This window comes from Xiphophorus maculatus, chromosome 21 (assembly GCF_002775205.1).
Source record: "Xiphophorus maculatus strain JP 163 A chromosome 21, X_maculatus-5.0-male, whole genome shotgun sequence".
Lineage (NCBI taxonomy): Eukaryota > Metazoa > Chordata > Actinopteri > Cyprinodontiformes > Poeciliidae > Xiphophorus > Xiphophorus maculatus.
This window is the reverse complement of record NC_036463.1, coordinates 4,251,490-4,274,777: the sequence shown is the minus strand read 5'-3', so window position 1 is coordinate 4,274,777 and position 23,288 is coordinate 4,251,490. Positions and strand designations below refer to the sequence as shown.

The following is a 23,288-nucleotide window of genomic DNA, read 5'->3' as shown; positions in this document are numbered from 1 at the left end:
ATCACCAGCAAGTTCTGACTGACTCTATTAAATTGCTTGCATGTTCCACAAAATGGCTCTTAAGCATTTTTTTGTGATTAGAAGCTAGAAAGTTTGGTAGCTATGCAGTAACAAATAAGTAATGCCATTTATGTTTTTGCAAGGTGGGTTGAGAGCAGAGAAAAAGTGAAACAAGCATGTTAGTACGCCGTTTAGCTAAGAAAGCTAGTGAAGGAAATTTACAGTTAGCACACTGTAAATAGAAGATTATATGTGTTGTAAGGATATATACATATCCTCACAACAGGATATAAATATATATATATGTATATATCCCCGAAGGATTTTCTATTTCTACAAGCTTGAATAATCCTTTAGTAGCTACGATTAGCTCAACTCTAATCCCAATCTTTTATTTTAGTACTTTATACTATCGCTAACACTAACCATGTCTATTTTAAACCATTAAAATTCTTAATTTTCCATTAATTCTGTCTTTTTTTAGTGGACGGATATTTCCTCGGAGACATTAAGGCAGTATTAAATGGCTGTGAAGACCATTGGGCCCTTCGGGACGGGATCTCCGTTCCACTCCTTTCCCAGATGACTGTATGTGTGAATATTCGGGTGGTTGTCCCTGGACCATGGGTGGCCTTTTCTTACAGCTCAGTCCGGACACTAAACCCCGATTTAGGTCTCGAAGGGGACGACAAAGCAATTTATGGATGGTTACTCCAAGTCCAGCACCGGTTTCCGTTCAAGATGTCCCCAATGGTCTGGCACAGGGTGTGTCTAAGGAGGGACGTACGGAGAAATATCTTCAGCCTGGAGGTAGTAAAATAAGATTAGACTCTGAGTTTAGGTTCTTATTTTTAAAATCAAATCCATAGTGTATAAAAGCAAACACCAAAGGTTCCAACATATTATTTGCTAAATGAAGATACAGGCAAAGTGGAAAATTGCACTGAAAGACAATAATTTGTCAAATTTATGTGACTTTTTGCAAAGTTAATAAGTGGTAGCTAAACATGGCAATTCTAATTAGTGTAAACTTTACAGAAGCATAATAATCAGTGGAGATACCAGTAAAAAACTGTGCTAGCTAATTTGTAGTTAGCTAATATTGAGGAAGAGAGGGACGAAAATAACAGATATTTATTTAACATTCAAAATGTGCCTGACTTTTTATTTTGAAAGCTACCATGCATAACATTTTTACTCACCTAGTATGAGTTCTCCCCTTTCTTCCCTCTTTACATGCTGTTGCTAGCATGCTAGCATACCCTGCTATAGCTTGTTAAAAAAGCAGAAACTTAAAAGTCATTTCACTAAAAGTAAAACAATGACTGTTGGAACTATATGGTCTCTTTACTGATGAAGATTGAGACATAAAGGAGGAAAAAAATAAGTAAAAAGCTAAAACGTCTTGCTTCAGATGACGCTAGTTTTAGCATAGCTAGCTGCTAACGCTAGCTTGACACATAGGAGTATAAAACTAATAGTCTAGTAGTAAAATAAGATTATATGCTTTAAAAAAATAATGAAATCCTGTTCTTTTACCCATTTTGGCTTGAGGTAAATTTATGTGCTCTTGTGTTTTATTCTTTTGTAATTAGAATAAAACAGTTATTCATTATGGAGGGAAAATATCAAATATGTGCTGAAGTTTACCTCATTGCAAAACTTGTCAATGAAATTATACCAACAATGAGAAATTACGTGCCAACAGTAACACTTGTCACTATCGTTTACTCTTGCTGCTACATAATATGGGCGTGTAATACAAGGACACAACAAAATAAGGAGATTGTACATACAAGTATACTTGAGGTAGAACAAAACCTACGTAGACAGTGACCTACAAATCTAGTGATTACATTACAGTCTTTACATATCATTATTCACTAAAACTTGCAGCTTTGTTTAAATATATTCACTAATAAATTACTAAGACTAACGATTTCATTCACATTTAAAAAAGTATTTTGTTTTACATAATGCTTTTTAAAGCTGTTTTCGTAATATTAATATTTTTGCGTGAGAAATAGTAAAAAGGCAGCCACCTGGAGTACTATTGATCAATACCACTATCAAATAACAATGCACTATATTTGAAAGCAACAATGAAACAATAAAGAGCTTCATATTGTATAAGTATCAGACCCATAAATGTATATTTAAGCTAATAGGTGTAAGTTCACTGCAAAAACACAAAATATTACCAAGTATTTTTGGTTCAGTATTTGGTGCAAATATCTTAGTACACTTGAAATAAGAGAAACCTAGCTTACAAGTAACTTCTAAGCAACATATAGGAGCGTATTTTAAGACAGTAATTCCTTAATATTGATGAAAAATTACTAGTTCCATTGGCAGATTATTTGATTTACAACATGGGAGAAATATCCTGTTAAAAGTGAAATAATAAAATAATAAAAGTGTTAATAATAAACAAGTAGATTTTCATCAATATTAAGAAATTATTGATTTAAAACAAGTTAATATTTCTTACTGAAAAGTTATTTTTAAGTTAGTCTTATTTCAAGTGCACTAAGTTATTTGCACTAGAAGCTAGGGCAAAAAGATTTTGTGTTTTTGAAGTGTTTGCTAACAAACTGAATGCTAACTACTGGTGAAACAAATGTTTAAATAATTGGCAAAAAAGTAAGACTTTACAAAAGGTCAAAAAACAAGATTAGCTCTACAGTTTTAGCTTGGCAGGCTAACTAGCTTAAACCTTTGCATTATTACATCCAACCTAGCTGCTAGCTTACAGGTGCTAACAAGTTGAGCACAAATATGTGGGAAGACATGTGGCTTATTTTTCAACTTTACATAATATTAAAATGTGCTTGCAGCTCAATCCACTGTAGCATTCAGCTCTGATAAATTTGACAAACAAATTTGTCACCAAAGCAAAAATCAAAAGTAACATGGATTTATCGTGCTACAACGGCAACCTGATCTTGCAGGAAAAACTTATAAAAGAGCATAATTTTGAGGTGTAATAAATCCTGGTGCCATGGAAATATTTCTCTGGTCACATTTGATTTAAAGTAATATGTAAGGGATACCAGTCAATAACTGGAGGACTGTTATTTTAAATTTTACTGCTTTGAAGATTCAAACATTGAATATTTAGCAACGATTAGCTATCAGAACATTTAAGGACTTATCTGGTAAAAGGTTTTCTGAAATATGTTTGATAGTGGCCTAAAATGGTTCTTCCATTAACCAAATAATTTAAAGCGATCCCAGTATGTTCTTGTTTAGAGCTTATATCAACAGATTTTGATAGAAAGGTGAATAATCTTATGCAAGATAACAGTTTCTGTCTTTTTTCCAAAGGTTTTGGGGGATTCAGGCAAAGAAATTTAAGCTATGCAATAGTTATATTTCTTCTTATTGAGAAAAATGAAATGAACAGTGGCTCAGAAGGGTAAACGAAGTGCAAAATCCATAACAGCAAAGGTCACAACACAACAACAAAAAGCCAAAATGGAAGTTATTCTAGCAAGTTTAGCATAATTTCCACTTTAGTATAATTTTCATTGTGGATTTTTGTTGTTATGTTATGAAGTTATAGAAGTTAAGCTAGCAAGTTTATCATAACTTCTCTTTTAGCATAATTTCCATTTTAGTATGATTCCCCTTTGAGCATTACTTCCATTTAAGTTTTTGTTATTGTGCTCTGGCCTTTTCAATTCAGTTCAGCTAAGCTTATTTATTCACATGTCATCTCAAGATACTTTCCAAAAAAATTGTCATTACAGTCGAATTTTACATATGTTTCAACTGAACCCAGTCATCAGCATTAAGTTCAGCTTATTATTCAAATTGGTTAAAAAAAGTTTTCTATTCACTTTCTGCCACTACTCCTTCCGACTCTGAATAATATATGTCCATTTATTCTCAAAGATACGTTTAGGCAGGGATTTATTTGTATTTGCACCAATAAAAGGCCACAATTAGTTTTTTGGACTGCTTTTGTGGAACTTAACATGCTTAATTTTAACACATTATTACCCACCATCATCTAATGTATTAATAGGGAAGTAATTTCTGAGAAATTCAAGCTAAAAAAACAAACATAAGCTAAATATTTTATGTACTACAGAGGTGGTTCAGTATGCATTGATTTTTCTGGGTAACTCCAAATTATTTTTGTTGAAAATACGCCCGTTTGTGGATTTTTTATTTTTTATTTTTCCGTAGAGCATATCTAAATAAAAACATGCTATTGGCGAAATCAACAGCGTCTGTCTAAATGCTCCAGGTTGATCACATCATGGTAGCAGAGAGGACGGTCATTGCTCAGGCCATCCCTCTGTCTGGTTCCCTGTGGCTGGGCTGCCATCAGAGAAACCCATCACCAGGAGGTGCCGTGGGAAAGGTGGAGCTGTACCTTTTCCGCATGTGGGCAGACCTGGGTGAACACAGGTCCTGCGAGGACGGGACTGAGATTGGCTGGGATGCAAACTACTGGGATGTTACCAGTCCCAACGCCAAAGAAACGGACCATTCTCTTCCATGTGGTGAGAAAAACAGACATATTTATTAACTTTCACACGCATGACTGATTCTTTTTGCTAATGTTTGAACTGCATTTGTTACTGAAAGCAGGATATTGTTCAGATTAACTCATTTTACATGAATGCAATAGATTTTTTTAGTTTAAAGTAAGGGATTCATGGAGGGAACATTTAATTTAGCTACAGCTAAGTTCTTTGTCTTTCTTCTAATCCCATTCAAACGTTAAGATTTTAAAATAAAAAATAAATACTTCATTAAAATGATAGAATATTAAAACATACCAAATAACACAAAATTTAATTCTCAGTTTATACTAACATCAAATGTAATTTATTACAATAACTAAACTCATGGTTTTAGTTCCAGATATAAAGGCAGCAACTTCAAAGCTAATTAAAAAAAACAAACACCAAACACATTGTTAATTATTAAATAAAAAACAAAACAAACATTTTGTAAAGTTTGTATTGACACAATAAGTGGTAGCTAAACATGACAATTAAAATGAGGGTGAAGCATATTCTCCAATCAGCAGAATTGCTAGTAAAAAACAGTGCTAGCTAATTTGGAGTTAGCTCATTTTGAGGAAAGAAGGGACAAAAATAACAGATGTAACTAAAACTGTATTAATTTAATATCCATAATGGGCCTCACTTTTTTTTTTTAAGTTACTATGCAGAACATTTTTACTAACCCAGCATGAGTTTCCTCTGTTTGTTCGTCTTTATGTGCTATAGTTAGCATTTTAGCTTGTTACAGCTGGTTAGAAAAGCAGAAACTTAAAAAAATAATTTCAGTAAAAGTACAAGTAACTCCTGGAACTGTGTGTGTTGTCTCTTTATTGGTAAAGATTGTGGAATAAATAAGTAAAAGCTGAAACTTCTTGCTTCAGTTGATGCACAAGCTAGTGTTAGCGCTCAGCTTAGCTAGCTGCTACAGGTAGCCTGACAATTAGGAATTTAAAACACCTACAGCTGAAACTGAATGTATCACTCTTTTATTTTGCCTAGTCCCCAACACAATACTGCAATCACTTTCATGCTTTGGTTTCATTTGTTCTTCAAAAGCCGATTACTGACAACAGCAAAGTCCCGTTAAGTTTCTCTACACCGCTACGTTTTATCCTTGGGGTTTTAGAGAAAATACTGCATGCAAACCCTCAACTAACTTATTTTCTTCTCTAAGTCCTTAGCAGTGCATGTTTGTAGAGCATGTTGAAAGTTGCATGTCTATTTGTTTTGTAGACCACAGGAGATTGAGACGAGATACAAACCCAAGCAATGCCACAGCGAGTGGTGTGGACTCAGGTGACTTTTTAAAAAAATGTTTTGTAATGATGCCTCTTGAATGTTTTCACATTTTGTCACGTTATAACCACAAACTTCAGTGTATCTGACATTGTTTGTGATAAACTAACATAAACAAGTGCATAATTACAATAATTATGAAGTGGAAGTAAAAGGATGTTTCAATTTTTTTTTCTTGCCTCGGTTCCATATTGGTTACATTTGTGAAGTATACATTAGCGATTGATGTGTTAGCACATTAGTTCTCTAATTAAAGCTAAAAACATTAGATGTAATCTTAAAAGTGTGGCATTCATCCTTATTTACGCTGATATGGATGAACGCCACACTTTTAAGATTTGAAACCAAGGATCTTTCACCTTGATTCTTCCAATTGTGAGCTACAGTAGTTCGTGGTCAAATCCCAGTAAAACCAATTGATGTTTGAGCTTCTAATATCACAAAATGTAAAAAAATCTTTTAAAGGTAGGATTATTCTTGCAAAAAGGTGTAAATTTGTGAATAAATTAGAGTTACGAGATTTGTGTTTATCCCTGCATCAATGTAAAGTTAAGTATGCATATTTAACTTTACATTTATTTAAAGAAATGACTTCATGACGTAACAGGGAAACATTAAATAATAGATGTGAATAACAGTCTTTAAGTGCAGAGCAGCAGAGATAATGACGATATCTTGTGTTTCAGTCATTACCAGTGGAGCTGGAAGCAGTCGAGTGTTTCCTGCAGGTAAGACTCACCTTTAGACAATACGTACTTATACTTTCACACAATTCTTCACACTAACCATTCACTTAAAAATTTTCCTTTTTAATTTTCTCTGTCTCTCATTTGACCTGCAAAAAGTCATGAGTGTGCAGTAAAATCTGCACTAATTCGACTCCATGCTACCTAACCTGCACTCTTAAACCTTAACCACAGGTTCCATTATCAAGCTGTTTAGTTTTATACAATGCTGCAGCAGCATTGTATAACAAGTTAACTGACTAAAAAGATGACCTGTAAAAGTTTTGCTTTGAAGAGTCATTGGAGGGAATTTTTACAAAAATATAAAATTGTAAGTGAAAAAATGGTGAAGGAAATCAATTAGGCAATTTTTCAGTGTTTTGCACAATATTGACATTTTACATTATCAATATCTATTGACAATATTAAAAAAATTATGTTATTTTATGAATAAAGCATTATTTACATGTTTGTTGAAAGTATCCGCCTTCTACCGGTGATAACTAGAAACAACCAATCAGAGCCAGGAGGCGGATCTTAGCGCTGACAATCATGACCGTATGTACAGCTTCTTTCTGTCAGTATAGCCTCTCGTAAATGCTAATGCTACCTAGCATGTCCACCGACAACATCGGATAAACAGTTTTTCTGTAACTGAGTTATTTCTCTACCATCAGCACATTTAACAGCGTGTTCACAAGCTTGATTGGCAGCACTAAGACCCGCCTCTTGGCTCTGATTGGTTGTTTCTTCAGATGGCAACAGCAGCTCAGGGAGGAGGAGGTGGGGGAGATCGATTTTTTTTTTTTTTACAGATTATCTGTCTCAGCATGGTGACAGTTTTGTGGTAACTTTTATAATGTCTGCACATCATCCTAATGACTCCTTAGATCAAGAAAATTAATTTAGGAGGCGAAAATTTTATTATTAGTAACAAATAAATATACTTACACACCAAACTATGACGCTTTTTATTCATATGTTATGTGGGACCAATACAAAGTAGCGTCTACTTGTGAAGTGATTGGCATTACACTCTGCAGGACCTACAGCTATTATAAACATGATGTAAAAGATATGAGGGATGGTTCTGGTATCGGATTATTCACGTGAGAAAATCTGCTTGAAGGCTTTGGGAAAGTACCTGACCGGAACTACGTCTTCTTTCCTATCAAACTGCAGTATAGGATTCACTTCCTGAGGATAACAACTCTTTAGGAACAATATTTCCTGTTATAAGAACCAATTTGTCATTTTTTGTTTTGTCATCTTCAGAAAGGAACATTTCTTGTGTGATTTACAGCAGAGATGATCATTGTTTTTCAGCAAAGACCCACTTTGACCACTGAATAGCAACAGTTTTCACTATTCATCACAGGAAGTGGTAGCAGAAGGATGTAGCAACGTGGCGCCGCAGAAAATTTCCAGAAGCCACAAAGAATGTTATTTCTTTGTGGGGAACCAACATGTTGCCTGCTGAACTATTCTGAAAGAAGAGCACAGAAATTAAAATAACAGCTAAAACCAAAAATATACCTGTTTGCTAATGCTAAAGTTAGCTATGCTAATGTTAGCATAGCTGCAAGGCTAGCTGCTACAGGAAGTAAGAACAGGAAGCAGTCATGAAAAAGTGTTCTTCATCTACAGATTTCTTAAATATTTGAACAGTATACAGTAATATCAGACAAAGATAAACGAAGAAAATAAAAGTGTTAGCGTTACCTCAGAATTTACCATTAAAAAAAATCTTTAACTTTTACATATCAAACATTTTCTACAAAAAACGTATGAATTTCAAACGTTGGAAATTTTCTAGAAAATTTCTGAGATTAATCACAAAATATCTGAGTTTTTTTTAAATCTACATTGACCCCAATGCAACGTTGTAAAAATCCCTTTCAAGTTTTGGATCTACAATAAATATCTACTTTATTTGCTTGATTTTAGGTTGTTTTTTTTTTTGTCTTGCGACTAATTTTGAGATGATGATTTTGGCCCATCTGGCAAAAAATCTGGACACCCCTGATTTAGATGATGTGTCATGGTGGGGCATTTGGGCCCAGGGCACCAAATACGCCAGGACCGCCACTGGTCTGCGCATTATAGGACACTGTTACAGAGTTTGACTGATGATTTATTTGATTTCAGAGACCAGTTACTCAGAAATCACATCTCCAGCAGTGGTGAGAACCACAACACCTGATAAAAGTTCAGCCAATCAGGTCGCACTAAGCACCAGGGTTCATCCAATCACAGCTCTGCCTGCAGAACGAAGCAGAACTGCAGGTTGGTCTACATTCAGGGAATATTTTTGCATAAATAAGAACGTAGGTGAGTTTTTCATGTAAAGAACAAAATGTTTTCATTTATTGTCTTTCATGAACTCAAGTTACCTGTGACATCAGTCAATTATGTTCCAACAAAAGTAAGAATCACTCACTTTTGTCCAATCTGTTCCTTTTAAATGAACATTTTTATAGCTTTATGTACTTTTTTGTCCTTTAGGTGCTTACTACTGGATACCCATGAGTGTGAAAGCTGAGCAAAGCAATAAAACAGAACAAGACCTCCGTAATCTGGTGAGAAGAAAAACGTCATGCACGTGTTGATGGGTTTCTGAAGCGCTGAATCTCACATTTAAGTACTGTAAATGTCATATTCCCACAAACCGGTCTCACCAGAACCAAGTCAGCACCACATTCCTGCTTTGTTATGAGCCTAAAGGCAATTTTAAAGTGACCTGACAGCTTAGATAGCAGCTGCTGACATTTACCGCCCGGCTCCTCCTTTTCTGTTAAAAAACTGAAAAAAAAATTAAATAAAATGAATTTACCTTTTATATCAGTACATTTACTTAGTGGGAGGAAAAATATACCAAGCTTCCTGTTGCTATAAAGTTGTACAACCTTAATTTTGCTGATGTGACAGAACTTCTGGTGTCTTCACACCTGTTAAGCTTTTTGTCAAATATATTTGAACTTCTGCGATTGTAGGTGATGTAGACCAACTCAAAGTAGTGTCTGAGAATAAATAATGAACCTTTTTCATCATATACCCTAAATAAAAATCTGAATTGGATATACACATCCATTCAATTAATTAGAATATTAGTGAAAAGTTAATTTATTTCACACTATACCGATTAATTACACCCAAACTGATGTTTTCAAGTGTTTATTTCTGCAGGACATTGCAGGACAGAACCATCAAATTTTGAATTTAGGGGAAAAAAAGTAAAAAGAAGTGATGGCATGCAACGGTTTGAAGCGAAACCAGACACTGCAGGGTTCAGATTGTTTTTTTTTTATTCAACTTTATGATTCAATAAAGAAGAAAAATGTTCTCAATAAAAACATTTCCTCTCTATTGGATCACAGTGTTCAGGAATGAGGAACAAACCTGGACGTCTGCAGCGTTCCAGACAGTTCAGCAGGCCGGCCTTTTGTGTTTTTGCAGATGTTTTGCCTTTAGCTGCAGAAATACAACAATAATTGACCAAAGAAACACAATTTAATTACACAACTACCATAAAATATTCTGGTTTACTGTTTCAGCTGCAGATGGAAACCAACTGTGTCTCCATTTATCTGCTTCTGCCTCTCCGTCTTTCACTCAGGTGTCAAAAGCGTTTGATTGTAGCAGCACCAGCAACGAGGCAGGATTCAGCAACTTCTGTGAAGCTAACGGGCAACTTCAGGTCAGATTTCTCCACAAACATGGCAACACATCTCTGATTTTCACTTCTGTAAACCAGACACAATGGCGTCATTGCAGGTCGTGGAAGTGACATGCAGAGCAAAACCTGCCGCCACTAAAAGGTAACGATAAATCCGTTTAGGTGTCTGAAAATACGCCGGTAAGTATTTCCCCGTAATGGTTTGGATGCATTTTGTTTTGCAGCCAGACGGTGTGCAACGTGCTGCTGTTCCTCAGCCGTGCCATGTCAGCATGCGACCTGCAGCATGCTGGGAACGCCGCACTGCAGCGCGCCGGAGGATCGCTGCAGGCAAACATCACAGGGAATGTGGAGAGAGTCGGTGAGCCGAGATTTTAAATGTTTGAATCAAACATGTTAAAGGAACATGAGTGGGAAATAAATCTATTACATTTATTTCTGCAGGACATTTAATCAACAAGGCAGTTCAAAGTGATTTATATCATAAAAACACAAAAATAAAAACATCACGCAGCCACCAGTTAAGAAACGAGTAACAAAAATTACATCAAATATATTGATTAACGTTTAATTTATAATTGTTCAAAAGCAGCTAAACAGGTTTGTTTTTAACTTTGATTTAAAGGAACTCAGTGTTTAGCAGTTCTGCAGTTTTTGGGAAGTTTGTTCCAGATTTGTGGTGCATAGAAGCTGAATGCTGCTTCTCCATGTCTGGTGACACGCTCTATCTTCCTGGTTTTTGTCAGAACGCCAGCAGCAGCGTTCTGGATCAGCTACAGCTGAAGGATTAATTTGTTTTAGTCAGACGTTGTTGCAGTAATCAATGCGACTAAATATAAAGGCATGGATGAGTTTCTCTAGATCTCACTGAGACACCTTTTATCAAGGATGCAACTTCTAAACTTCTGATTATTTATGTCTGGATTGCAAAAACACAAAATATTACCAAGTAGTTTTGGTTTAGTTTCTACTGCAAATATCTTTGTACACTTAAAATATGAGAAAACTAACTTGCAGATAACTTTTCAGCAAGAAAAATTAGCTTTTTTAAAGTCGGTAATTCCTTAATATTGATGAAAAAGTACAGGTTACATTGGTAGATTGTTTCACTTTTAACAAAATATTTTTTCCATGTTTTTAGTGAAATTAGCCTCTATATTTAGCTGTAAAGTTACTTTTAAGGTAGTTTTCTCTTATCTCCAGTGTACTAAGACATTTGCACTAGAGGCTAAACTGAAAATACTTGGTAAGGTTTTGTGTTTTTGCAGTGTACTATAATCATCCCAGCTGTCTGACCAAAATAAAGCAAAGTTTGATCATTTGAGTCATAAAATTGTTTATGCAGAATATATTGGAGCAGCAAGACTTCGCTGTAAATTAGTTCTTTAGCTGGAATTACAACAGAGAACAATTTTGGAGGTTTCTCCAACAGTTTGTGAAATAAATTAGAATAAAAAAATGTTTTATTAAATGCAGTGTTGGCACACACTGCTCCAAATTAACATTTCGCTTCTGTTCTGCAAACATGCCACATTATGTATGCATTCAAACTGGACCCAAATTTTGCACATGGAAGCACATCCACCTTTATGTTAAAACAAACTCTATAAAGTTACACACAAACATCCAACTTATTCAGTAGCAAATGTGAGTAAAATTAAGTTCAGTCTGGTCCAAATCTGTGAAAGTTGATCAAGATAATAGAAAAATGAAAGATTTTTCTGTTTTTCTTCCACATCAGGAAGAACGCTGTGTGAGGACGGGTTGCCCTCTAGTGGTGACTTTGTGCGCTGCACGTCCACGTCGTCTTTGGATGAAATCTGTCGGTTGAACAGGACCACTAATGTCACATGGTGAGCAGTAACTCCAGTTTCACTCTGTTTAATTAATCCACGCTCTGTGTTTAACACGTTTCTCCTCCAGTTCTGTCTTAGAGACAAACTCTGTGGCGACTCCACAACAGGCGCCAAACTCCTGCAGCGGTTTGTGTAATTTATTCTGCTGTGTTGCCAGAACAAATCGACTGTTGCCTCTGATGTTTCTCATCAAGGTTTCTCTGCTTCTCAGGGACGACTCCTCGCTTCTGCAACTGCTCTGCTTTCTGTGAAACTGAAAGTAAGACGAGAGAAATATCTTTAATCTGGGTTTTGTTTTGTTAGAGAAGTTAAAATCAAGGTTGGGCATCATTTTGTGTTTACTCCTGTGGTTTTTATTTTTGGTTTACTAAGGAATCAAACTCTCAGGGATAAATACTCCATAGTTCAGTCACTACATTCTCAGATTCTCCCCCAGGCTATTCAGGATAAAGTATGAAACGATATCAACAGCTCTGATGTTAGCAGTTCATTATTTGAGTTTTTAAGATGCCATCCAGTTGCTCTATCTAATTGCTAATTGGTTACCCATCATAGAAATTGTTCCAAAATAAAAATCAGAGGGAATATTTGTCCAAACAATGTGTCACTAAACAAATCTTGTCTTTTTTTTTTGAGAATGGCAGCAAGAATGCTCTAAATTTCCTGTAGCATGACCCTAAAACCTGCAGCAAAATTTTAAAACAATGTTGGATTTTTCTACCACCTCCCAGTTATTGAGGTACAACAGCGTAATAAAGTAGATAAAAGTGGAACATTTTCAACTTTTGAAACTAAGAAATTTCCATGTTTTTCCAGAAAATTTCGTGAGTTTTTTGATGAAATTTTACTCCTTTTCCCCTGTCCACAAAGGCCCCGATATGCCGTTGTAGCATTATTTATGATTATTTATGATCATAAGACGAGAAAATGTGAACCAGGCATTTTGCTGCTGGTATGCACCTCTCATAATCCATCCCTCTTTCTGTTTTCAGGCCAGCTTTATGCTATAAAAATCAAAATCACCAGTAATACAACAGTTATCCACCTCAAACACTTGGTATGCAAAGTTGTTGTACTTTCATAGTTTGTTACATTAAATATCTTCTGAAACTGACTTTCTACTCTTGTTTGATAGTTATTAAAATCTAACATCCTCTCAGTGTGCATCCCGAACTTACAGTAAGTGACTCTATCTGCTCTAAATTGTTCACCATATTAAGTTTTTATAACTATTGAATGTTTAATCTGTTTGACCAGAACATTCATTATTACCTGAGCACTACATATGAAACGTAGTTAACAACTATACATACAAACCACTGTTTGTTTTCAGGGGAGTCAACTGTTCAGACATCGTAACAAAACACACGGTAAATTTCACTGCAAATAACCTTAAATTACTTATTTATAAGGTAAAAATATCATAATATATGTTTTTTTTTTTATCCAGCGCACTCATCTGGAATGTTACGGGGAAATGAATCAGAGGTAAACATGATGCAGTTCAGTCATATTCAAATACTGAATATTGTTGACTTCAAGTGAAACATTATATAGATTATTTACACTCAGAAAGATGTTTAAAGCTGTTACTTACATTATTTTACAGCTAAAAGAAAACGCCACATTTTAAATTCAAATTTACATCAGAATAATAACAAATATTTTCATACAGAATTGTGTGGCGTAATGAAAAGTATGTTTAATGTTTTCTTGAAGGTTGCTGTTTTTAAAAAGGTAATTTAAATCTGAAAGATATTTTAATTTATTGACTGAAGTTGACAATATGTTGCTTTTTTACTTTTTAGCCTACTTCATGTTGTCAAATAAGTTATTTTTATGCTTGCGAATTGTAAGTTATGATTTTCCCAGGAGAAAATGTCATTTTCACAAAAGTACAGATGGGTTTGGATTGTTTTTGTCCTGGTATAAATGAAATAATCATCTTTTGAGCTTATCTTTATCATATAAAACATATTCAAAGATTTTAAAACATAAAGTGAGATTAAAAACTGGACAGATTTTAAATACAGGACACACTGAATGCCTGCTGTGGGAGCATAAATTAGAGATTATAAACGTCTCTTCCTGGTTTTTCCAGGTTCTACAGCTGCATGGTGGTGCTGGAAATGTCCGGACCCGTCAATAGCTGCTCCCTCAGTAAACTTGTGCAGCTCCTCATTGAAAAGGAAGAGTTCATAACGACCAATGGCTCACTTTCTCGAATGAGTTAGTGCCTTTATTGTTTTCACATGCATATAAAAACAATGATAATATATAAAAATGTTTTTATCTACTTATTGATAAAACTCTCTGTTGCCTCAGTGGTGTGTGGTGGCCCTCCAGATTTGTCTGGTCACGCCCTGTTGGCGTCCAACCTGAACTGGAGTAAAGCTGATCTGCTTCCCTCGGATGTTTGTCAGCCTGGCTCCACTCTAATAAAATGGTTTGTATTTACACAAAACTTCAAATAAAAACTATAGAAAATGGTTTGTTTTCTTATTTTGGACCAATTCTGGACAAAGTTTTTTCATGCCATTGAGTTTCAGATTAAAAGAGCAATAAGTTTTCCCTCTCTGAGAAAACTTGGAGAGAAGAAACAATAATTCTACCATTTAAAAGCACCAGATACAGGTTAAATTCTCTGTTAATAAACTCAGTTTACGAGACTTTTACTTACAGCTTCATAGAGGTGCAACACAGGATGTAACAGTACATTCAGTAAACAAGAGTAATACATGTTAACGTTAACTAGATTTTGTTACAGCCCTACATGCTGCATAACAATGCCATTTTCATACGTACCATTAAAAGTAGGAGTGCACCATCCATCCATCCATCCATCCATCTATCTTCTTCCGCTTACCCGAGGTCGGGTCGCGGGGGTAGCAGCTTCAGAAGGGAGGCCCAGACTTCCCTCTCCCCGGCCACTTCTTCCAGCTCTTCCGGGGGAATCCCGAGGCGTTCCCAGGCCAGCTGAGAGACATAGTCCCTCCAGCGTGTCCTGGGTCTTCCCCGGGGCCTCCTCCCGGTGGGACGTGCCCGGAACACCTCACCAGGGAGGCGTCCAGGAGGCATCCTGACCAGATGCCCAAGCCACCTCAACTGGCTCCTCTCGATGTGAAGGAGCAGCGGCTCTACTCTGAGTCCCTCCCGGATGACTGAGCTTCTCACCCTGTCTCTAAGGGAGAGCCCAGCCACCCTACGGAGAAAACCCATTTCGGCCGCTTGTATCCGCGATCTCGTTCTTTCGGTCACGACCCAAAGCTCATGACCATAGATGAGGGTGGGAACGTAGATCGACCGGTAAATCGAGAGCTTCGCTTTTTGGCTCAGCTCTCTCTTCACCACGACGGACCGGTACAGCGCCCGCTTGACAGCAGACGCTGCGCCAATCCGCCTGTCGATCTCCCGCTCCCTTCTTCCCCCATTCGTGAACAAGATCCCGAGATACTTAAACTCCTCCACTTGGGGCAGGACACCCCCCCTGACCCGGAGAAGGTACTCTACCCTTTTCCGGCTCAAGACCATGGCCTCGGATTTGGAGGCACTGATCCCCATCCCGGCCGCTTCACACTCGGCTGCGAACCGCTCCAGCGAGAGCCGCAGATCACGATCTGATGAAGCCAAAAGGACCACATCGTCTGCAAAAAGCAGAGATGAGATCCTAAGGCCACCAAATCGGATCCCCTCAACACCTTGGCTGCGCCTAGAAATTCTGTCCATGAAAGTGATGAACAGAATCGGTGACAAAGGGCAGCCCTGGCGGAGTCCAACTCTCACCGGAAACGAGCCCGACTTACTGCCGGCAATGCGGACCAGACTCTGACACCGGTCATACAGGGACCTGACAGCCCGTATCAAAGGGCCCGGTACCCCATACTCCCGGAGAACCCCCCACAGGGCTCCCCGAGGGACACGGTCGAACGCCTTCTCCAAGTCCGCAAAACACATGTAGACTGGTTGGGCGAACTCCCATGCACCCTCCAGGACCCTGCCGAGGGTGTAGAGCTGGTCCAGTGTTCCACGACCAGGACGAAAGCCACACTGCTCTTCCTGAATCCGAGGTTCGACTATCTGACGGACCCTCCTCTCCAGGACCCCTGAATAGACCTTGCCAGGGAGGCTTAAGAGTGTGACCCCTCTATAATTGGAGCACACCCTCCGGTCCCCCTTTTTGAACAGGGGGACCACCACCCCAGTCTGTCAATCCAGGGGAACTGCCCCCGATGTCCATGCGATATTGCAGAGTCGCGTCAACCAACACAACCCTACAACATCCAGAGCCTTAAGGAACTCCGGGCGGATCTCATCCACCCCCGGAGCCTTGCCACCGAGGAGCTTTTTAACCACCTCGGCGACCTCGCCCCCAGAGATTGGAGAGCCCAACCCAGAGTCCCCAGGCTCCGCTTCCTCAGTGGAAGGCATGTTGGTGGGATTGAGGAGGTCTTCGAAGTACTCTGCCCACCGACCCACAACGTCCCGAGTAGAGGTCAGCAGCACACCATCCCCACTATAAACAGTGTTGGTGCTGCACCGCTTCCCCCCCCCGAGACGCCGGATGGTGGACCAGAATCGCCTCGAAGCTGTGCGGAAGTCTTTCTCCATGGCCTCTCCAAACTCCTCCCATGCCTGAGTTTTTGCCTCAGCAACCGCCCGAGCCGCATGCCGCTTCGCCCGCCGGTACCCATCAGCTGCTTCCGGAGTCCCACAGGCCAAAAAGGCCCAATAGGACTCCTTCTTCAGCCTGACGGCATCCCTCACCGAAGGTGTCCACCAACTGGTTTGAGGGTTGCCGCCGCGACAGGCACCGACAACCTTGCGGCCACAGCTCCGATCGGCCGCCTCGACAATGGAGGAGTGCACCAATTGCAGTTGAGGAGTGCACCAATTGCAGTTTTCTGGCAGATCTCCAATTACCGATCTTTAAAAAACCTGACCTGCCGATTCCAATTTTGGATAATGTAAATTTTTTTTGTCTTAAATGTTGCTAAATATAACAACAAAAGTCGCTGAGTTGGTAACAGTGGGGTGACCATTGTTAACTGAAAAAGTACAGAAGAGGGCAGATAAGATCAGGGGATAAGATCAACTTCACATGCAAGTATTGGCCGATGTCCCAAAATTAAAGAAATTGGTTCCAATAAATTGATGCACCCCTAATTAACACTTCCTATCTTGTTCTGCAATTATTCTAAATTAGCAAAGCTAGCAGATAGAATAACAACAAGTTATCTTAAATCACTAAACAGTCTCTTAACATCTGTTTTTTTTTCTGTCCGCAGTGAAGCTAATGAGACACTTGCTGTTCTCCTGGCGGACAGTTGCCCCCCAGATCCTAAAACGAAAAGCACAACTCAGTCAAACAGCCTCACTTCACCAACATCTGTGACCCACACAATAGCAAATGCTGAGCAAAAACAGCTGACATGGTCTCCAAACACAAGTTTCTCTCCACCAAACAACTCAACATTGCACAGCTTAACATCGGCTGCCGGATTTTCTAAGAATACCACAGTCGACTACAAAATATCAACCAATCAAGCAGTGTTTACTACTGCTAGTTTTAGTGAAACAAAAAACAACAATGTATCTACAACTGGTCCAATCCACAATCAGACAACAGCAATTACAACAAGCCTCCTTACATCCACTAAAACTACAACTCAACCGCTCCTTAGTTCTGCACCTTCAACTAGTGTCCTACCATCCAGTGAAACAAAAACTTATGGTACAACTACATCCACTAAAACTACAAATGAACCGCCCACCAGTTATGTACCTTCAACTAGTGTCCTGCCATCCAGTGAAACAAAAAGTTTTGGTACAACTACATCCACTAAAACAACAACTCAATCGCTCCTTAGTTCTGCACCATCAACTAGTGTCCTACCATCAAGTGAAACAAAAACTTATGATGCAACTACATCCACTAAAACTACAACTGATCCGCTCCTCAGTTCTGCACCTTCAACTAGTGTCCTACCATCCAGTGAAACAAAATCTTATGATGCAACTACATCCACTAAAACTACAACTGAACTGTCCCCCAGTTATGTACCTTCAAGCAATGTCCTCACTGCCAATGAAACAAAAACCTATGGTACAACTACATCCACTAAAACTACACCTGAACCGCCCACCAGTTATGTGCCTTCAACCAGTGCCCTTAAAGCCAATGAAACACAAACTCATGGTCCAACTACATCCACTAAAACTACAGCTAAACCACTTCTCAGTTCTGCACCTTCAACTAGTGTCCTACCATCCAGTGAAACAGAAACGCATGGTACATCTACATCCACTAAAACTACAAATCAACCGCCCACCAGTTATGTGCCTTCAACCAGTGCCCTTAAAGCCAATGAAACACAAACTCATGGTCCAACTACATCCACTAAAACTACAACTGAATCGCTCCTCAGTTCTGCACCTTCAACTAGTGTCCTACCATCCAATGAAACAAAAACTTATGCTACAACTACATCCACTAAAACTACAACTGAACCGCCCACCAGTTATGTGCCTTCAACCAGTGCCCTTAAGGCCAATGAAACACAAACTCATGGTCCAACTACATCCACTAAAACTACAGCTAAACCACTTCCCAGTTCTGCACCTTCAACTAGTGTCCTACCATCCAGTGAAACACAAACTCATGGTCCAACTACATCCACTAAAACTACAACTGAACCGCCCACCAGTTATGTGCCTTCAACCAGTGCCCTTAAGGCCAATGAAACACAAACTCATGGTACAACTACATCCACTAAAACTACAACTGAACCGCCCACCAGTTATGTGCCTTCAACCAGTGCCCTTAAGGCCAATGAAACACAAACTCATGGTCCAACTACATCCACTAAAACTACAGCTAAACCACTTCTCAGTTCTGCACCTTCAACTAGTGTCCTACCATCCAGTGAAACACAAACTCATGGTCCAACTACATCCACTAAAACTACAACTGGTCCGCCCCTCAGTTCTGTACCTTCAACTAGTGTCCTACCATCCAATGAAACAAAAACGTATGGTGCAACTACATCCACTAGACCTACAACTGATCCGCTCCTCAGTTCTGCACCTTCAACTAGTGTCCTACCATCCAATGAAACAAAAACCTATGGTGCAACTACATCCACTAAAACTACAAATCAACCGCCCACCAGTTATGTGCCTTCAACCAGTGCCCTTAAACCCAATGAAACACAAACTCATGGTTCAACTACATCCACTAAAACTACAACTGATCCGCCCCTCAGTTCTGCACCTTCAACTAGTGTCCTACCATCCAATGAAACAAAAACTTATGCTACAACTACATCCACTAAAACTACCACTGAACCTCCCACCAGTTATGTGCCTTCAACCAGTGCCCTTAAGGCCAATGAAACACAAACTCATGGTCCAACTACATCCACTAAAACTACGGCTAAACCACTTCTCAGTTCTGCACCTTCAACTAGTGTCCTACCATCCAATGAAACAAAAACGTATGGTGCAACTACATCCACTAGACCTACAACTGATCCGCTCCTCAGTTCTGCACCTTCAACTAGTGTCCTACCATCCAATGAAACAAAAACTTATGCTACAACTACATCCACTAAAACTACCACTGAACCTCCCACCAGTTATGTGCCTTCAACCAGTGCCCTTAAGGCCAATGAAACACAAACTCATGGTCCAACTACATCCACTAAAACTACGGCTAAACCACTTCTCAGTTCTGCACCTTCAACTACTGTCCTACCATCCAGTGAAACAGAAATGCATGGTACATCTACATCGACTAGACCTACAACTGGTCCGCTCCTCAGTTCTGCACCTTCAACTAGTGTCCTACCGTCCAGTGAAACAAAAACTTATGCTACAACTACATCCACTAAAACTACAACTGAACCGCTCCTCAGTTCTGCACCTTCAACTAGTGTCCTACCATCCAGTGAAACAAAAACTTATGGTGCAACTACATCCACTAAAACTACAACTGAACCCCCCACCAGTTATGTGCCTTCAACTAGTGCCCTTAAAGCCAATGAAACACAAACTCGTGGTCCAACTACATCCACTAAAACTACAGCTAAACCACTTCTCAGTTCTGCACCTTCAACTAGTGTCCTACCATCCAGTGAAACAGAAACGCATGGTACAACTACATTCACTAGACCTACAACTGATCCGCTCCTCAGTTCTGCACCTTCAACTAGTGTCCTACCGTCCAGTGAATCAAAAACTTATGCTACAACTACATCCACTAAAACTACAACTCAACCGCTCCTCAGTTCTGCACCTTCAACTAGTGTCCTACCATCCAGTGAAACAAAAACGTATGGTACAACTACATTTACTAAAACTACAACTGAACCGCTCCTCAGTTCTGCACCTTCAACTAATGTCCTACCATCCAGTGAAACAAAAACTTACGACACATCTAGTGTTACACCATCCACTGGTCACTTAGCAGTGTCCAACATAACTACACCAGATGTCTTTACCAACGGTGGAGCAAAAAACGACAATGAAACTACAGCAAACAATAAAAGTACCAAAAGCAACATAGTAGCAAATACTACAAGTAATACCAGTCCTCCATCTTTTACAAACATACAAAATGTAACATCTCCAACCCATACTCCAATAAAACTGGAGAATGGAACTACAGAGACAAACAATCTTTTAACAGCTGCTGTTTCAAATTACACAAAGCCATATTTAACACTTAGCACCTATGAACAAACTACTGCCTACAATGCTACAACGCCTGGCAGAACAGAACATCATGTAGCAACTCCTAGCAACAATAGCACTCTAATTCACAATGATACAACACCCAGCAACATTCCCAAAACACCAAACAGTAACACAACATTCTATAATGCTACAACACTCACAGACAATCAAACGGTGTACAATGCCACAACACCCAGCATCAATCACACAACACCGTCCAATCCTACAACAACAAGCAGCCATAACACAATGTTCTACAATGCTACAACACTCACTGACAATCAAACAACTGTAGGCAATTCCACATTGTCCAGCAACATTCACACAACCTACAGGTCCACAACACCAAACAACAGTAACACAACATTCTATAATGCCACAACACCAAGTAACAATCACATAACACCCTTCAATTCTACAACACGCAGCAATAGCCACACAACATTCTACAGTCCTACACCAAGCAACAATAACACAACACTCTCCAGTCCTACACCAAACAACAATAACACAACACCCTCCAATCCTTCAACAAGCAACAATAACACAACACCCTCCTATCCTACAACAACAGGCAACAATAACACAACACCCTCCAAACCTACAACAACAAGCAACAATAACACAACACCCTCCAATCCTACAACAAGCAACAATAACACAACACCCTCCAGTCCTACAACAACAAGCAACAACACAATACCCTCCAATCCTACAACAACAAGCAACAATTACACAACACCCTCCAGTCCTACAAGCAACAATAACACAACACCCTCCAACCCTTCTACAGGCAACAATAACACAACACTCTCTAATCCTACAACAACAAGCAACAATAATACAACACCCTCCAATCCTACAACAAGCAACAATAACACAACACCCTCCAATCCTACAACAAACAACAATAACACAACACCCTCCAATCCTACAACAACAAGCAACAATAACACAACACTCTCCAATCCTACAACAACAAGCAAAAATAACACAACACCCTCCAATCCTACAACAACAAACAACAATAACAAAACACCCTCCAACCTTTCTACAGCCAACAATAACACAACACCCTCCATTCCTTCTACAGCCAACAATAACACAACACCCTCCAGTCCTACAAGCAACAATAACACAACACCCTCCAATCCTACAACAAAAAGCACCAATTACACAACACCCTCCAATCCTACAACAAGCAACAATAACACAACACCCTCCAATCCTACAACAAGCATCAATAACACAACACCCTCCAATCCTACAACAAGCATCAATAACACAACAACCTCCAATCCTACAACAAGCAACAATAACACAACAACCTCCAATCCTACAACAAAAAGAAATGATTACACAACACCCTCCAATCCTACAACAAGCAACAATAACACCACACCCTCCAATCCTACAACAAGCAACAATTACACAACACCCTCCAATCCAACAACAAAAAGCAACAATTACACAACACCCTCCAATCCTACAACAAGCAACAATAACACAACACCCTCCAATCCTACAACAAGCAACAATAACACAACACCCTCCAATCCTTTAACAAGCATCAATAACACAACACCCTCCAATCCTACAACAAGCAACAATAACACAACACCCTCCAATCCTACAACAAGCATCAATAACACAACAACCTCCAATCCTACAACAAGCAACAATAACACAACAACCTCCAATCCTACAACAAAAAGCAACAATTACACAACACTCTCCAATGCTACAACAAGCAACAATAACACAACACCCTCCAATCCTACAACAACAAGCAACAATAACACAACAACCTCCAATCCTACAACAAAAAGAAATGATTACACAACACCCTCCAATCCTACAACAAGCAACAATAACACAACACTCTCCAATCCTACAACAACAAGCAAGAATAACACAACACCCTCCAACCTTTCTACAGCCAACAATAACACAACACCCTCCATTCCGTCTACAGCCAACAATAACACAACAACCTCCATTCCTTCTACAGCCAACAATAACACAACACCCACCAATCCTACAACAAGCAACAATAACCCAACACCCTCCAATCCTTTAACAAGCAACAATAACACAACACCATCCAATCCTACAACAAGCAACAATAACACAACACCCTCCAATCCTACAACAAAAAGAAACAATTACACAACACCCTCCAATCCTACAACAAGCAACAATAACACAACACCCTCCAGTCCTACAAGCAACAATAACACAACACCCTCCAATCCTACAACAAAAAGCACCAATTACACAACACCCTCCAATCCTACAACAAGCAACAATAACACAACACCCTCCAGTCCTACAACAAGCATCAATAACACAACAACCTCCAATCCTACAACAACAAGCAACAATAACACAACAACCTCCAATCCTACAACAAGCAACAATAACACAACAACCTCCAATCCTACAACAACAAGCAACAATAACACAACAACCTCCAATC

The 23,288-nt window shown here is 38.9% G+C and overlaps 1 protein-coding gene across 1 annotated transcript in view; it reads left to right on the top strand.

Moving 5' to 3' along the window:
- The window catches only part of adgrg2 (adhesion G protein-coupled receptor G2), a 42,372-nt gene that overhangs the window by 5,686 nt on the left and 13,398 nt on the right, over nucleotides 1–23,288 (top strand). The window contains exons 3-22 of the mRNA XM_023326749.1: nucleotides 485–810; nucleotides 4,256–4,514; nucleotides 5,757–5,819; nucleotides 6,506–6,547; nucleotides 8,693–8,830; nucleotides 8,934–8,969; nucleotides 9,050–9,123; nucleotides 10,161–10,241; nucleotides 10,319–10,362; nucleotides 10,445–10,581; nucleotides 11,962–12,073; nucleotides 12,144–12,202; nucleotides 12,288–12,335; nucleotides 13,069–13,133; nucleotides 13,212–13,255; nucleotides 13,410–13,446; nucleotides 13,527–13,564; nucleotides 14,178–14,305; nucleotides 14,402–14,522; nucleotides 17,362–21,208. Of these exons, the coding sequence (XP_023182517.1) occupies nucleotides 485–810; nucleotides 4,256–4,514; nucleotides 5,757–5,819; nucleotides 6,506–6,547; nucleotides 8,693–8,830; nucleotides 8,934–8,969; nucleotides 9,050–9,123; nucleotides 10,161–10,241; nucleotides 10,319–10,362; nucleotides 10,445–10,581; nucleotides 11,962–12,073; nucleotides 12,144–12,202; nucleotides 12,288–12,335; nucleotides 13,069–13,133; nucleotides 13,212–13,255; nucleotides 13,410–13,446; nucleotides 13,527–13,564; nucleotides 14,178–14,305; nucleotides 14,402–14,522; nucleotides 17,362–21,208 (5,699 nt within the window). The remainder of the gene's footprint in view (nucleotides 1–484; nucleotides 811–4,255; nucleotides 4,515–5,756; nucleotides 5,820–6,505; nucleotides 6,548–8,692; nucleotides 8,831–8,933; nucleotides 8,970–9,049; nucleotides 9,124–10,160; nucleotides 10,242–10,318; nucleotides 10,363–10,444; nucleotides 10,582–11,961; nucleotides 12,074–12,143; nucleotides 12,203–12,287; nucleotides 12,336–13,068; nucleotides 13,134–13,211; nucleotides 13,256–13,409; nucleotides 13,447–13,526; nucleotides 13,565–14,177; nucleotides 14,306–14,401; nucleotides 14,523–17,361; nucleotides 21,209–23,288) is intronic.